This window comes from Helianthus annuus, chromosome 10 (assembly GCF_002127325.2).
Source record: "Helianthus annuus cultivar XRQ/B chromosome 10, HanXRQr2.0-SUNRISE, whole genome shotgun sequence".
NCBI classification, from domain to species: domain Eukaryota; kingdom Viridiplantae; phylum Streptophyta; class Magnoliopsida; order Asterales; family Asteraceae; genus Helianthus; species Helianthus annuus.
The window spans coordinates 132020674-132036101 of NC_035442.2; the positions used below are offsets into that span (position 1 = coordinate 132020674).

The 15428-nt window shown below is 40.9% G+C and overlaps 1 protein-coding gene across 1 annotated transcript; it reads left to right on the forward strand.

Moving 5' to 3' along the window:
- The first annotated feature begins 12476 nt into the window (after positions 1–12476).
- On the forward strand, positions 12477–14056 carry LOC110882476 (hybrid signal transduction histidine kinase E-like). Its single transcript, XM_022130484.1, has 4 exons — positions 12477–12839; positions 13231–13528; positions 13573–13694; positions 13775–14056. The coding sequence occupies exons 1-4, from the start codon at positions 12477–12479 to the stop codon at positions 14054–14056; spliced, it is 1065 nt and encodes a 354-aa protein (XP_021986176.1).
- The last annotated feature ends 1372 nt before the right edge of the window (positions 14057–15428 follow it).

The window sequence follows — 15428 nt, forward strand, 5'->3', positions numbered from 1 at the left end:
GGAATGGTTTTGATTTACTTTTATATATATTAAAACAAAACTCATAACATACATTCCAAAATCTCAAATACAATTACATATTGCCCTAAACGGATCTTTCAAATAATACATACCTCCAGAGAGGTTTTAAAATAAGTGACAAGTCCACGCAGGGACTAGTACAAGATAGGTGTCCGTGCAAGGACGAAAGATAAGTCCACATAGGGACTGAAATACGATAAGTTGTCCACGCAGGGACTTATTTCAAAGTAGAAATTACAGTAGTACTACTATTAAGGGCTAATGGTCACGTTTCTTCTTTTTGCCCTTTAGTAGGTTCGCCAAGCCCTTGAGAAATCCTCGGTGGCTTTTCTTCTCTTCCTCGAACTCTCTCTCCACACGATCTAGTCGATGGAGTATTTCTTCCTGTTCAGGAGGAGAGAAACGTGGTTGTGGCGCTTGATGCGGAACTGGAGGTCTGGGAGGTATTGGATACCCATGAGCTGAGTAGTCCGGTGGTCCCATGTTTCCATGTGCTCCGTCAGGGTAGCGCGCATTATATCTAGCCGACACCACATATGGGTCGCGCTCATAGCCGTAGTTGTATTGTGCTTGTGATGGTTCAAACGGGTTGTAAGCCGTTGGACCTGTGTAAGCTGGTATGGGTTGGTCATACCCAAATGGTGGCGAATTTCGTGCAGTAGGTGCGGAGTTCGCTTCTTGTATAGGACTTGAAGGTCCTTCTTCTTGTAGCGGCGGATAGTGGCTACTACTAGAATGTCGAGGAGTGCTGAAGTGGATTCCCCCTCCTCCTCGTGTAGACATACGAGCATTTGTCCTCCTACGCCTCGGCGGATCAGGTATCACTGGTTGTGCCGGTGGCGGAGGTGGTGGCGTAACTGCCTCAAAGCGTGAATCCTCAGAGGGATCCTGTGGATGTCTCGGTTGCGATGTCTGATGAGATGGTGTGTTGTACCACTCATGTCGGTCAAACAAGGCCATAAAGCTGTCTGGGCCTTGATACTGCGGACCATGATATGAAGATCCATCAGATACTTCTATCGGATGCGTGGGCGTACCACGAGCTGGTTCAGTTGGATCCTCATCTTCCTCCATGGGATCTTCAGAAAAATGGTCTTGTGGCCCTAGTGGAACAAAACCTGAAGGTTCCTGTATGTAGTCAGCCGGATTGAACTGAGCTACGTAGTATGGACTAGGGTCGTCGTAGTTCCGGTGCGATACCGAACGTTGCAGAGGTATGAAGGAAGGTTGTGGGTTATTGGGATTATTTTCTGAATCTGGCCCAAAGGAGTGCCGGTAGGATGGCGTCGAGCTGTGCGAAGTGGAATGCCTCGCTGGTTCGTAAAGATCTCTTCGTCGTTGTGGCTCTTCGCTTCGTGTCATCGAAGGATGTCTTGTACCAGATGGCCCAGCTTCTTGATCGTGATGTGTCACGATTTCTCCTCGGCCTCTACGTCCCCTTCCTCTTCCTCGGAATATAACAGGTGGCATTTTCCTGCTCCAAAACTTATTAAAAAATCAATTTGAAAATAAAGACAAAAAGGAGTAATAATCCGAATTTGTCCTAAGTTCTTGTCTAGACTCAAGTATGTGCAATTGTGTCATTGAGATTAAACACAATAGGTTAGTGTTTAATTCACTCAATGTTGGCTCTGATACCAACCTGTCACACCCCGATTTCCACGTGTCTCACCGGTGGGCCCGGTGGGGGATTATCGTGACGATGTTGGCAACAATATAGTCAAACCACACAATTATATAATGCACAGCGGAAGCATAAGATAAATATATAAATTTCAACCTCTGATTGTAATATCAAAATGTATTACAGGGTTGATTATATCCACAGTGGATCGTAAATAAAGGTAAAGTAATGTTCCATCAGATACTGCAATCAAGCTTGCGAGGCTTATCCCGACGCTAGGGAGCTAATACCAGCCAATTACGTTTAGGTACCTGCACTTAATCTTTTTGGGGAAAATACGTCAGTTTACACTGGTAAATACATTCAACTGACACATTTGAAAATGTTTATTAAAATTGATTTGAATGCACAAGGCACAAACTCTTTTATAACTTGGGAAAATTCATAATGATCTTGTGAACGTTTTACATGTTCTTTTATGCGTTCAGTAGCCCGGGTCGTGCCGGGTTAAAGATTTATAGACACACCACATTGCGTAAAACCGTAGTATAAAAACCAACGGCTACGTCTTTTAATTTAATGTCGACACTTTATACCGGGTGTACGCCTACACCGGGATGTCGATGGTCGTGGCCATTTCGTAAAATGATGCCGAGGATATCCGGGACAACGGTCATTAAACCCCCCAAAGGCTTATAAGCAACAAAACTGTTTAAATGAGCCGATCATATTTAATCAATTAACCACCTAAGCGATGGAATTATATAATGCTCAATCAAGCGGTATTAATATACCGTAACCCAAGCCCATATAGGGGAAATAAGTCAAAAGTATTTACCTTTGCAAGTATTAATCCTTAATTTAGATCAAGTCACCGATAGCTTTTACTGGGGCTCCTAATCTGGAACGAAGGTTTTAATTAACCTCTTAGAATCCTAACGGTCCTTGTATTAGCCGTAGCTTAAACCGGTTGATTCCGATATATAGATATGGTTAATTCGCACGAAAAGGCGAAAACCGAGAATGGAGTATGATTTGGACCCAACAAGTTTAGTGACTTGTTTTATATGGGTTTATAGTTCATACTCTGGATTTTGGGGTTCAAATAATATAATTTGACCCATATCGGCTATTGCACGAAAACTAGTTCCATGGGCCGTACCGTGTGCGCAAATAGGCGAAACGGTTAATCATAAGGGTCGTACGTTTATTTCCTAAGTCAATATGCCTTAAAAGTATTTTGGTATCAGTAGGATACCTTCCGTAATGCCCGTAACGAGTTTAAGTTAATATTATGCCCCGTAGGGGCTTTTCGGTCATTTTAAAGACTGTAAAAGGGCTTTTCGAGTTCTACAGGAAATCTGAGTTTCCCGAACAGCTTATAAAGCTTAAAATACTTTATTTATTATTTAAAACCAGTAGCAACTGGAATCGGGTCAAAAGACCTTGTAGAACTCCCGTTTTGGCCAAAAAGGGCATATTCGGTATTTACCGAACCGTAGCCATAACCGCAGGTTATGAGCAAGGTAAAAATTATTAAAAATCTTTAAAATTCCCAAAATATTATTTTACCACAGTGGGTAAAAGTTTTGGTGACGAAAACTTGGGTTAGATGGGCGTTATGCTAATTGCGCCGTTAATTACTAAACTTTCTTAAAAGTGCGCCTTTTAGCATAACTCTCATTCTAGACCTCGGATTGACGTGAAACTTTAAGGACATGCTTATAATTTAACAAGCAAGGTTTTGGTCCGTTCACGTGTCCGAAATACTCGTTTTAATTTTAAAAGGCCGTTACGGTCAACTTTTAGGCGAATGACGGAATTGCGCAAAAGACTTGGATAACTCGTGAACCGACCACAGAGGCTTATACCAACATGTGACCTGGTCCTAAGAGAGTCCTAAGGTATATTTATACCTCACTAAAACGGGTCAGAACTGAAGTCAAAGCGAAAGTCAAACTTTTGCGACATTCGGCTCCGAACCGGTTCTATATAGTAAATGATCGATTCAAACGAGCGCAAACAGGTTTATATACTTAATATCATGTTTTATGATTGTCAAAACAGGTTCCATAACATATACATTACAGATTATGCATAAATCGCTAAAATAGCTTTCTGTTGACTTTTTAACCGCACGTTTGACTCGACATTTGACATAGTTAGAGTGGTGATCAGGGGGAACCATTTTAGAGGTTTATTACCCACATAAATACCAACTCATAACCACTTTTGATTCGTCATAAGACTGAACCATTACTGATTTATTGTAAAGTCAAACCGTAGTTACGACGGTTTGGTTTTTAGCTAAAAACTAAGGAAATGTGAAAGCACAAAGGGTTGGATCACTTACAGAAATTGTGTTCTTGCTTATAGAGCAGAAGAGAATGCTTGGGAGCACTTAGAATGATCAGAGAGGTGTTGTTTGAGTTGTGTGAATGTTATGTGCCAAACTTGGTTATTTATAGCCAATGTCAAGCAAGCATGATCATTACAAGCACTACAACAGGTCAAGGGTGATGGGTAGGTGTCCCCTGAAGTTATGGGTCAAGTGTAGGGTGCCCATGCCTCATACATTGGTGTTTGATCATTCAAAAGCTCCAAAAGCCAAGTAGTTACTATAATTCTGCATCTGGGCGTCTAATGCGGCCCGCATGGACATTCCATGCTTCTTTTACGCGGGCCGCCTAGGATTAAAAGATCAGACGCATAGTTGAGGAGGCTCGCGGCCCGCCTCAACTTAACCCATTATGCAATGCGGGCCGCGTGGGTTAAGATTTCAGAAATTTTTAAATCTTTTATCATGATTACAGAATCTGGCCATTAATAACGAAATCTTTCGTAATGATTTACCTGACCTTTCGGGTTTGAAAGGGTAACTTTGCGGTTTGGCCCTCGGTTATTTACCGATAGGGGCCTCGTGTTATTTTCCCGCTTTATTAAGTCCCCGGTTTATTTATTAATTATATTGGAAAGCCTTAACTTTCACGGTTGACGCTTTTAACCCTTCTTCTACGAATTCGATCGTAACTTTCTCGTTTCATATCGAAACTTCGCGAAATTCATATATATTATTTTAGTGAGGGTATAATACCGTTACAAGGTCTATGGAACGTTAAAGGGTCACTCAGAGGTATTATTAAACATGTTGACACAGTTAACCCCTGTAGTTTGTAATCTCTCACTTTCTTCCGCGTCTTGTTTTTGTACGATCTATAATTTATTCGTTTGAAGGTTTAAGCATTATTTAAGGATACTATACAGTATATTTACCCTTGTTGACATTTATAACCCTCGAATTTATATACTTTCAAGGTTTGTCAAAATTAGTCCTTTATTTATTATGGACGCCACGTGTAATCAAATGACACGTGTTAACACATCATTGGACACAAAATTTCGAGGTGTTACACTGGATGGGACAACCCCAAAGTGCCTAAGATACCTTAATTGCTCTAGATTAAGACGAGAATGCAAGAGGTTGTCGGTGAGGGTGATTCCTATGCTAAATGTAGGTGGACATGTCCAACCCTTTTCTGGGCTCTCGTTAAAGAAGGTGTATGCCGAATCGCGTAGGTCTATGTATGCATCGAACGAAGTCGATGGGGAGTCCTTCATGGCACAATCGGCACAGGGACGACTATCGTCCAAGTCCTCGCTAGAGTGGAAGGTATTGTTGGGAGCAACGAGGTTGTTTTGATTTGAATGCGAACCCAACAATTCTTCTTGGTCATCGTCTTGAGATGAATTAAGGAAATCCATCTTAACTTCTTTTAACCAGTTAAGAACTAGATCTTCTAGTTGAAATAGTTCGTCGAGGAGCATTTCTCCTAGAATATCTGGTTGAGCGCACTCGAGGGAGAGATAAGGATTATTTTTACTTTCGCCCCTCTTAAGGCTACAGGAAAACGATGGGTCTATATAGTGGGGCTTATAGTTTAGAAAATAGCATTCTAATTCTTTATGACCGCCTCCACATAATTGACACCACGTACCATAAGAGTGCCGAAAGTAAAAAGTATCATTATCACTCATGTTTCTGTCAGAAATTACCAACCGTCGGGATCTTACGGTTCTATTTTCAGTAACTGAATCTTGGGCACGGGGGCGTGTTGAGTGGGCACGGCCCCGTGTTCAGCTTACAGTCTGATTAAAACAGGATTGCCAGTTCCAATAATTGGGCACGGGGCGTATTCAGCGGGCACGACCCGTGCTGAGTTCTGCAGAAGCTGAAAAACTAAGAAAATCCTTAATAAAATAAAAATAAAATAGAAAAAATGATTAGGCCGCAGATTCCTAACTTTCTTAAAATCCTTGTGTCCCCGTCAACGGCGCCAAAAACTTGATGCGTGTTAGTGTGTATATAATTTAGGTGTATATTTTAAGCCCTTTTTACACTTTTTAGCCAAGTTTTAAATTTATAAACACGATATTCACTAACACTAAACACACATATGGGCAAGTGCACCCATCGTGGATGTAGTATAGTGTTGGTAAGATACCGAGGTCGTCCAAGGACACAAGAGCTTTTAGTACCGGTTTATCCTCAACGTCTAACCAAATCAAAATGTTAGAAACAGATTTTTAAACTAGAAAAATAAAACTAACTAAAATGCTGAAAAAGAAAATAAAAGTAAAAAACATATAGACAAGATGAATCACTTGGATCCGACTCGTGTGTAGTGTAACCTTTGATTATTTTCGCACTTTTGCACTTGTTTAAGAGATTATCTTAGTTATTGTAGTAGGCCCCTCTTTTGAAGGCGACGTTACCCTCAACCCAGTAGTTTGAGTCAGCAAGGATACAATCCTAAAGGGTCGGATTATTGAAAGATAATTAATTAAGTTATTAATGCATAATGTGGTAGGCCCCTCTTTTGAAGGCGACGTTACCCTCGGCTAAGTAGTCTGAGTCAGCAGGGATACAGTCCTAAGTAGCCGGGTTAAAGTTTTAATAGTAGTTTAACTTATGAGGGGATCAAAGAGTTTGGACCCCCGCCATCCAATACCGTTGGGTATTGAAGGAGGACCTACTAAATTTGATCCAGGTCCTTTGCAAGATCTATACACTGAACAATGGCAAGACTCTTACCAAACCGTTCCCTTAACCCCCGACCAGGTAGCCAACATACCTCCATATAGACCATGGAGATATGAATGGTGAAAATCTTTTATTTTATATAGACAAGAAAATAATGCCAAGACACCACGGACAAACGATAAGGAAGAATCACCTTCAACTTAAGAAACTAGTAATTAAAGTCATTAATACAAAACCAATTAAAAAGTGCAAAAGATTAAAAATAAAAAGTATTACACCAAACACTTGTCTTCACCAAGTGATGTAAGAGACTTAGGCAAACATGGCCTTTGATTGTCAAGAACTCTTACGATCAATCTTGAATCCCGAGACGACTCACACACTCTATGATGGACAATGGATGATGGTGGTGGATGATAGTGTTGTGATGGTGGTGGGTGAAGTGTGAGAGAGGTGGTGTGCCAAGGGATGAGTTGCAAGAGCTCCAAGCACTCCTATTTATAAGCTGAACAGAAGCCTGGGCACGGCTCCGTGTCCACTGGGCACGGCCCCGTGTCCATCCGACTCTCTCTCTTCATTAATTGCAATTCAAAATTTCATTAAATGCGTCTGCAACAGTTGACCACGCCCCCGTGTCCGCTGAGCACGGCCCCGTGGTGGGCAGTAGAAGCTTCTATCACTTTGTCTTTTCTGCTGACGCTTGGGCACGCCCCCGTGCTCACTGAGCACGGGGCGTGTTCAGTCTTCTGTCTTCTTGTTTTGCTTTGGGAAGATGCTGTCGGGAGGTCGGGCATGCCACGTTTGTTCCTTTTCTTGTATTTATGTTAGATTTAGCTTTATTTTTGCTTCTTTTGTTCATGTGAGCTCATTTAATCCTGAAAATACAAAAGGAAGACAAAAGCACACTTTTTCCAACATTAGTACTAACAAAGGGTTAGTTTTATGCCACAATTGATGTAATTTATATGTTGTATTTTGTGCACATCACCTATTTGGTTATGCCATGTGGTGAACGTATAAATATTCTAGTAACTTTTGGTTACTCACCATATTTGATTTAACGGAATATTGTGGAAAATTAGTATTATTTCTAGTAACTTCTAATATAGTCTTCTGGCCATATTTGCTATATGATATATTTTAGATATTTAGTACATTTTCTTTTACACCATTCCAAGGTGATGACTTTTCATTCAAACATAGTAGAAACTTAATAAATTTCTTCGGTATACATTAGAATATAATGAATTATGAATTACAAAATTCGATATCAGCGGGTAAACTATCGTTGCTCTTCTGGAGCATTTAATATGCTATTAACACGTGAAATAGTATCAACAGCGTCTCTACCAAGAAAACTAAAAATTATATTACTTATGTTTGTGACAGTATTAGTTGTGTTGTGTATGAGACATTTGCCACCTCAATTTGTGATTGCTCTACTGGAGCTTCAAGATTTGCATATGTTTGGGCCATTGATATCAGTTTTTTTTCATGATCATCCACACGTAAGGCCTATACTGCGGCCGATAATCCTTTGCTCCTCTGGTGACATTAACAAGTTATAACATTTACATCCGAGCGTTTTGTGAAATCACATTCTCGGTATTGCTGCATCAGGAGCATGTCGAGAAGATTTATAGCAAGCTTTTCAAAGGATGACTAACTTCTGGTGAGTTTTAGCCTTTGTTTAGAGGGAAAACATGTACTATTCATAAGGTTTTCCATCACTAGGCTATATGTTAGTCAAAAACGCCAAGTGCGATGAACTAAAGTTTGGGTTGAACTTGAAAAATCATTATTAAAACAAACGGGACTTTCTATATATTTGGGAGAACTTCGGGTTCTCAACATTGATTTAGGATTCACGTGAAATTCAATATAAATGAGCATCAACACTAACTCAAATGAATTATTATCTATCAATTTAAGTAACTAACATCAGAGTAGTTTACTTAAGCTAAAGTCCACTAATTATTTTCATAGCTATTTTCATCATTTCATGTGAGGGCACATTTCTAATGACTATATCAATGTCTATTAATATTTGTTTAGCAACAACAAGCAAATAGAAGAATAACCATACAATTAATTATGTTGACTATGCATAGCATTGTAACAAGCTGAAATATCAAATCACTAAAGCATAACAATGTTTATCTCAGCGTAGTTGTTTGGTAACCAGCTATCAATGAAATTTGTATTAATTTGTTTAGCACATGTAACTTGTCAAAAGGCAATACATATAACATATATGCTATCTAAAACAATGAGACCAGTAGAAGTATTGCTAAACAAATGAAATCCGTAACATCTACCCATAAGCAAGTTATATGCATGTTAATTATTCGCAATTTATATGCATATCAATTACATATATAAATCACACACAATCCTAGGACATTATACGTATACATATATGTGTGTGTGAGTGTTAAAGAGATTAAGCTCATATTAATTTGCTTGTCATGTCTAGAAAAAAAACAATTGCATTTCCGAGGATTGAAGAAAGTGCTGGTAATTTTAGTGATTATCAACATTTGTAGTGGTATTGGATTAACTTGTTGAATAGGTATTCTCGTTATATATTAACCAAGTTAGGTGATGCAGGAATGGCAGACTTGGTTGTTATAACGGGCTGGTGTGTTATCGGTTTTGGGTCAACTACCTTTATTAAATGGATTAATTAGTTAATTGATTAATTTATTAATTAATTGTGTATAGTTACATTGTGGCACCCACGGAAAATGCCCAGTCATCTTGATCTAACAATGTACTGATTTGGATTGCTTGTCAAATTTCGGGACGAAATCTCTTTCAAGTTGGGGATGATGTGATAACCCGAGATTTCATGTTCTTTCATTTGCGTATCTCTTGTGTGACAATCTTGTTTTGATAAATTGTTTATGTTATGTGAGGTGTTATTGTTTGAAAGATTAGAGTTGTGAGGATTGATGAATATGAACTGTTATGTTGTTTGTAAATGAGAACTTAAGACTTTCAAGTGTTTCGCCACTTAATGCTCACGACGAAAGACTAGACTTTCGTCATAACCGGCTAACCGACGAAAAATGGTGTTTCGTCGGGGTGATTATTCGCTGAGATGGGCTTCGGCCCAAACGGAACCAAAACACGCTGCATTCACTATTTAAACCTAAACCTGCACAACCCTAAACTCTTTCTAAACCTATCAACGGTAGGAAACCCTCTCGAAGCATCATCTTCTTGGTCTAATTACCCTAGCTACTGTATCAAGGTTAGTGTTTTGTTTGTTCATTGGATCTATATCCGATACGTCGATTTGTGTTGTGATGATCATGTGTGAATACGTTGGATCTTATGTGCGTAATTTCATCATTCATTAAACGTGTTATGTGGTTAGGGTAGTTTGATGGAGTCATAAAGGTTCTTGTATGTTCTCATGATTACTGTTTGGTTAGAATGATAAGTAAGTATTAATGGAATGACTGTTATAATGATCATGATCATATGAATATGCGAATTGTTAAGGAACTTGTTGCATGTTGTTGATAACTGAAAACTGAATGATCGATCGATGATAATGGTGAAACTGTTGATGATGATTAGGGTTCTAGAACCTGTCAAACTGTAACCATTGAATCCGTAACTGCTGCTCGGCGAAACATATGGTTTCTCGTCACAACCCATATCGACGAAACATGGGTGTTTCGCCGACAGGCATCTCGACAAAACCTGTGGGTTTTTCGTCACCCCTCACCTCGACGAAAGTTGAGCTTTCGTCATAGAGGGTGTTTCGCCGTGTATGTTGCTGAGATGAACAGTAGGTGTTGTGATGTTAAGGATGATAGATACTTGTGTGTGTACACTACCATGTCACATGTCAATGAGATTAAGAAACTTCGTTCAACAACTCACCTGCTATGTTATGTGTTACTGACATGCGAACTTACTAACTGATATACTGTGATCTCGTGAGGAATGTAAACTGTGTGAAAGCAATGACTTGTTTAATTGTGAAACTGATAATATTGTTAACCACGGTAGGGTTGGTTGACTAACTGGAACGGGTAATTTGATAAATACCGAACAAAGCTAAGGTGAGTTCACTGCCCTTTTCCCAAGCATGCGTCCCGGGGAGGGACATCTGGTAATCGTTCCGGGGAGGAACGTCGGGTTATTGGGATGTTGGTTATTACACTCATTTCTATCATTAAGTCCCCTTACATATACCGATTAGTTGCCGGGGAGGCAACGGGGTTATTAGTTGATAGCGCTATTAGGTTTGGCATCCTCACACCCTACCGGGGATGACGGTCGTGAACTAATTACTTTAACCACTTGACCAATGTGTGATAGAGCATTGGGGTTTGGGCAAATAAATCTAGAGCCATCTGCGGTAATCGAGTTAATAACAACATCAAATCATTGAATCGTCTTATACTCATATCTGGTAACTAAAACGCGTTAACAAACTTTGAACTCACCAGCATCGTCTGACACACTTGTCTGCATGCTTGCAGGTCGTTAGATTCTTGATTATGGACTTGCTATCTGGGAGTGCTGGAGTGGTCATGGATCGAGACTCTTGGATACTTGTTACATTGGTTTTGAACACTTGTTTTGAAACAGTTGATTTACAATTTACTATATGCTTCCGCTGAATGTTTACTTTGGTTTAACTTTTGACTTGGATTTATATTTTGAAATGAATGGAATGTTTTATTTAAATATTATGTGTAGTTCAATGTGATTGGTGGCTTGGATCCTGGTACGTCACACGTCCCGCGGTGATTCCGCATGTGGTATTTTGAGGGTGTGACAGTTTGGTACCAGAGCCACTTGTTATAGTGAACTAGGTTTTAAAACGTTTTTATAAAACCAGACTATAACCGAACAACTTCGAAAATCGACCATGACACTCAACTCCAGATTGCAAGGTTCGTCTTCTGTTTACTTTATGCATTACTTGCTTAGTAGTTACACACACACGACTTACATGAAACAACATATTCGATACCTTGATGTGATTACCTGTGCTGTATGTCTTTGTGGAGTTAGATAGTGTGGCACTACCCTTCGACTCTTGTGATTATTAATCCTGTAATGCCTTTCGTTGTGCTATTTGAATGTGGGGGAAACTTTTTGCGCAAGTTAAGAGGCACTGAGATAAGCATGCAAATTTCCTTATTATTATGGGTGCACACATAATAATAACGTGAGGTGCATGTGAGTCCTAGTGAGGCTTAACGAGTGTGAGAAGGGTTCTGCCCTATTGTTTGGTGTAAACTTTGTAGTTTGTAGATGTCAACGTGAGATTTGACTCCTACCTTATCCCGATTCTTAAACTTATTCCCTCTCCTTATATAGAATCATTAGTGGACGAGGCCATGGACGTGGACACATTGCGATGACTCAGGCTGAGTTGACAAATCTGATTAACACCCATGTGGCTGAGGCATTAGCAGCCTACCAAGCTAGTACGATATATGCCAAATCTTCTTTATTCTTGTGTCGCGTACACAACTCTTACCCTTGTGTTGTATTTTCCTTTCGTCCATTAGGTCAGCAAGTGAATCAGAATCAGAACCATCCACCTGCTTGCACATTCAAGACATTCATGGATTGTAAGCCACAGACGTTCAGTGGGACTGAAGGGGCTGTGGGATTACTGCTTGGTTTGAGAAGGCTGAATCAGTGTTCGCTATGTGTAATTGTCCCGAGGGGGACCGTGTGAAGTATGCTACATGCACTCTAGAGGATGGTGCCCTAACTTGGTAGAATGCCTAGGTGCAAATGTTGGGCATCGAGATGGCTAACGCCACTACTTGGGATGACTTCAAGGAGCTAATGCGAGAGGAGCCTTGTCCTCGAGATGAAATTCAGAAACTTGAAACCGAGTACTATGATTTGAAGATGGAAGGGTCTGAGATCGAGGCTTACACGAAACAATCTCATGAACTAGCAATTTTGTGCCCTAATCTGTCTCGACCTCCACCTCGAAGAATTGAACTATACATCAAGGGCCTAGCTCCATCGATAAAGAGTTTGGTCACTACTGCAAAGCTCAACAATCTGCCTACGATCATCCGTTTAGCACACAAGATTATTGACCAAGAGGTCGAGCATGGTGCGTTACCGCCACGTGTTTCTGCTACTACCCCTACTGCTACGGCTACCACACCTGCTAGTGATAACAAGCGTAAATGGAACGATACTGACAAAGCAACCAGTGCGAGTCAATCTTAGAAAAGGCCTGACAACAGCAATAACCGTAGTTTCAGTCAGTCGTCCTCAGTTAATCAAGGCCAGGGAAGCAATCAGAAACAAGGCTTCTACGTTGGTAAGAAGCCAAAATGCAACAACTGTGGTTTTCATCATTATGGATCATGTGTCCGGGCATGCCATAGGTGCGAAGAGGTGGGCCATGAGGCCAAAGACTGTAGAGCCCCGCACCCAAAGCAGCAGCAGCAGCAGAATCAGCAGCATCAGCAACAGCAAAGGCAGCAGCCCCATCAGAACCAAGGCTATAGGAAGGGGTACTTCCAGTGTGGGGTGCCCTCAGTTGAATCAGAATGTCAACGACAACAACAATAGCCAGAATAACAACAACAATGCTGGGAACAACAACAATGGCAATAATGAGGGCAATGGTGCTCGTGGAAGAGTATTTACGATCGGTGCTGGTGATGCTAGGAACGACGGAAATGTCGTGACTGGTACGTTTTCTGTGAACAACCTCTTTACTTTTGTATTATTTGATTTCGGTGCTGATTGGAGTTATGTGTCCCTTGAGTTCAGTCAACGATTAGGGTTAGCAACAACACCTCTAGAAGCTAAGCATGTAGTAGAGTTAGCCGATGGTAAGACAATTGAAGCCTCACACATTTTAAGGGTTGTGAACTAGATCTTGTGGGTCAAGTGTTTGAAATTGACCTCCTTCCTGTTACCCTTGGTAGTTTTGATATAGTGGTTAGTATGGATTGGTTGTCTATGCATCAAGTGGAAATTCTCTGTAAAGAGAAAACCGTGCGTATACCGCTTCCTAGTGGAGAATTTTTATCGGTTTAGGGGCATCGCAGTGGTGCGATGGTTGGAATCATCTCTAGGCGCAGAAGTGTCTACGAAAAGGGTATCCTGCTATTCTAGCACTTGTTACTGACACTCCGTCAGAAGAAAGAAGGCTCGAAGACCTGCCAGTTGTTCGTGAGTTTTCTGATGTATTTCCTGAGGAACTACCTGGTTTACCTCCTTACCGCCAAGTGGAATTTCAGATTGATCTTGTGCCAGGAGTGGCCCCAATTGCTCAAGCTCCTTATCATTTTGTACCTGGAGAGTTGCAAGAGATATCCAATCAACTTCAAGAGCTGTTGGATAGAGGCTTTATCTGACCCAGTTCTTCGCCTTGGGGAGCCCTAGTTTTGTTTGTAAAGAAGAAAGACGGGTCCTTTCGTATGTGCATAGATTATCGGGAACTTAACAAGGTGACTGTCAAGAGCCGCTACCCTTTGCCACGCATCGACGACTTATTTGACCAATTGCAAGGGTCGAGTTTTCATTTGAAGATCGACTTAAGATCGGGCTATCATCAGATGAGAGTCCAAGAGGAGGATGTTCCTAAAACGGCTTTTCGAACGCGGTATGGGTACTATGAGTTTTTAGTTATGCCGTTGGGTTGACGAATGCGCCAGCGGTTTTCATGGACCTCATGAACCGTGTATGCAAACCGTATCTCGACGACTTCGTTATCGTGTTTATCGACGACATTCTAATCTACTCAAAGAACAAGGATGATCACGAGCGGCACCTGCGTCTTATTTTGGAACTCCTGAGGAAGAAGCAACTCTACGCAAAATTCTCTAAGTGTGACTTCTGGATTCGAGAGGTACACTTCCTTTGCAACATTGTGAATGAATCAGGGATACACGTGGATCCTGCTAAGATTGATGGTATCAGAAATTGGGCGGCACCAAAGACTCCTTCAGAGGTGTAACAATTTCTTGGACTCGCTGGGTACTATCGCAGGTTTAGAAAGGAATTTTCGAAGATCGCCCAATCTCTTACCTCTTTGACACAGAAAAGCGTTGTATACTCATGGGGAATGAAGCAAGAAGATGCTTTCCAGTTGTTAAAACAGAAACTCTGCAGTGCACCGATCTTGTCTCTACTTGAAGGTACAGAAGATTTTGTGGTATATTGTAATGCTTTCATTCAGGGTCTCGGTTGTGTGTTGATGCAACGTGAGAAGGTGATAGCCTATGCCTCGCGACAGTTGAAGGTCCACGAAAGGAATTATACGACACACTACTTAGAGTTGGGAGCCGTGGTGTTTGCGCTCAAAATCTGGAGGCATTACCTGTACGGTACTAAATGCACTATTTATACCGACCACAGCAGCCTTCAGCATATTTTCGACCAGAAGGATTTGAATGTACGACAGCGTCACTGGGTAGAACTTTTAAACAATTACAATTGTGCAATCAAGTATCATCCGGGTAAGGCTAACGTTGTAGCTGATGCTCTTAGTAGAAAGGAATCGAAACCCAAATGTGTTCGTGCTTTGCAGCTCACCATTCATTCTAAGCTACCTGACTAGATCCGTTCTGCACAAACTGAAGCGTTGAAAGAGGAAAACATCGAAGTAGAGTACTTAAGGGGCATGGAAAAACGACTTGTAGAAAGATCGGATGGTATCCTCTACTTCATGGAGCGTGTATGGATCCCTTTGTTTGGAAACCTTAGAGAGCTTGTGATGGACGAAGC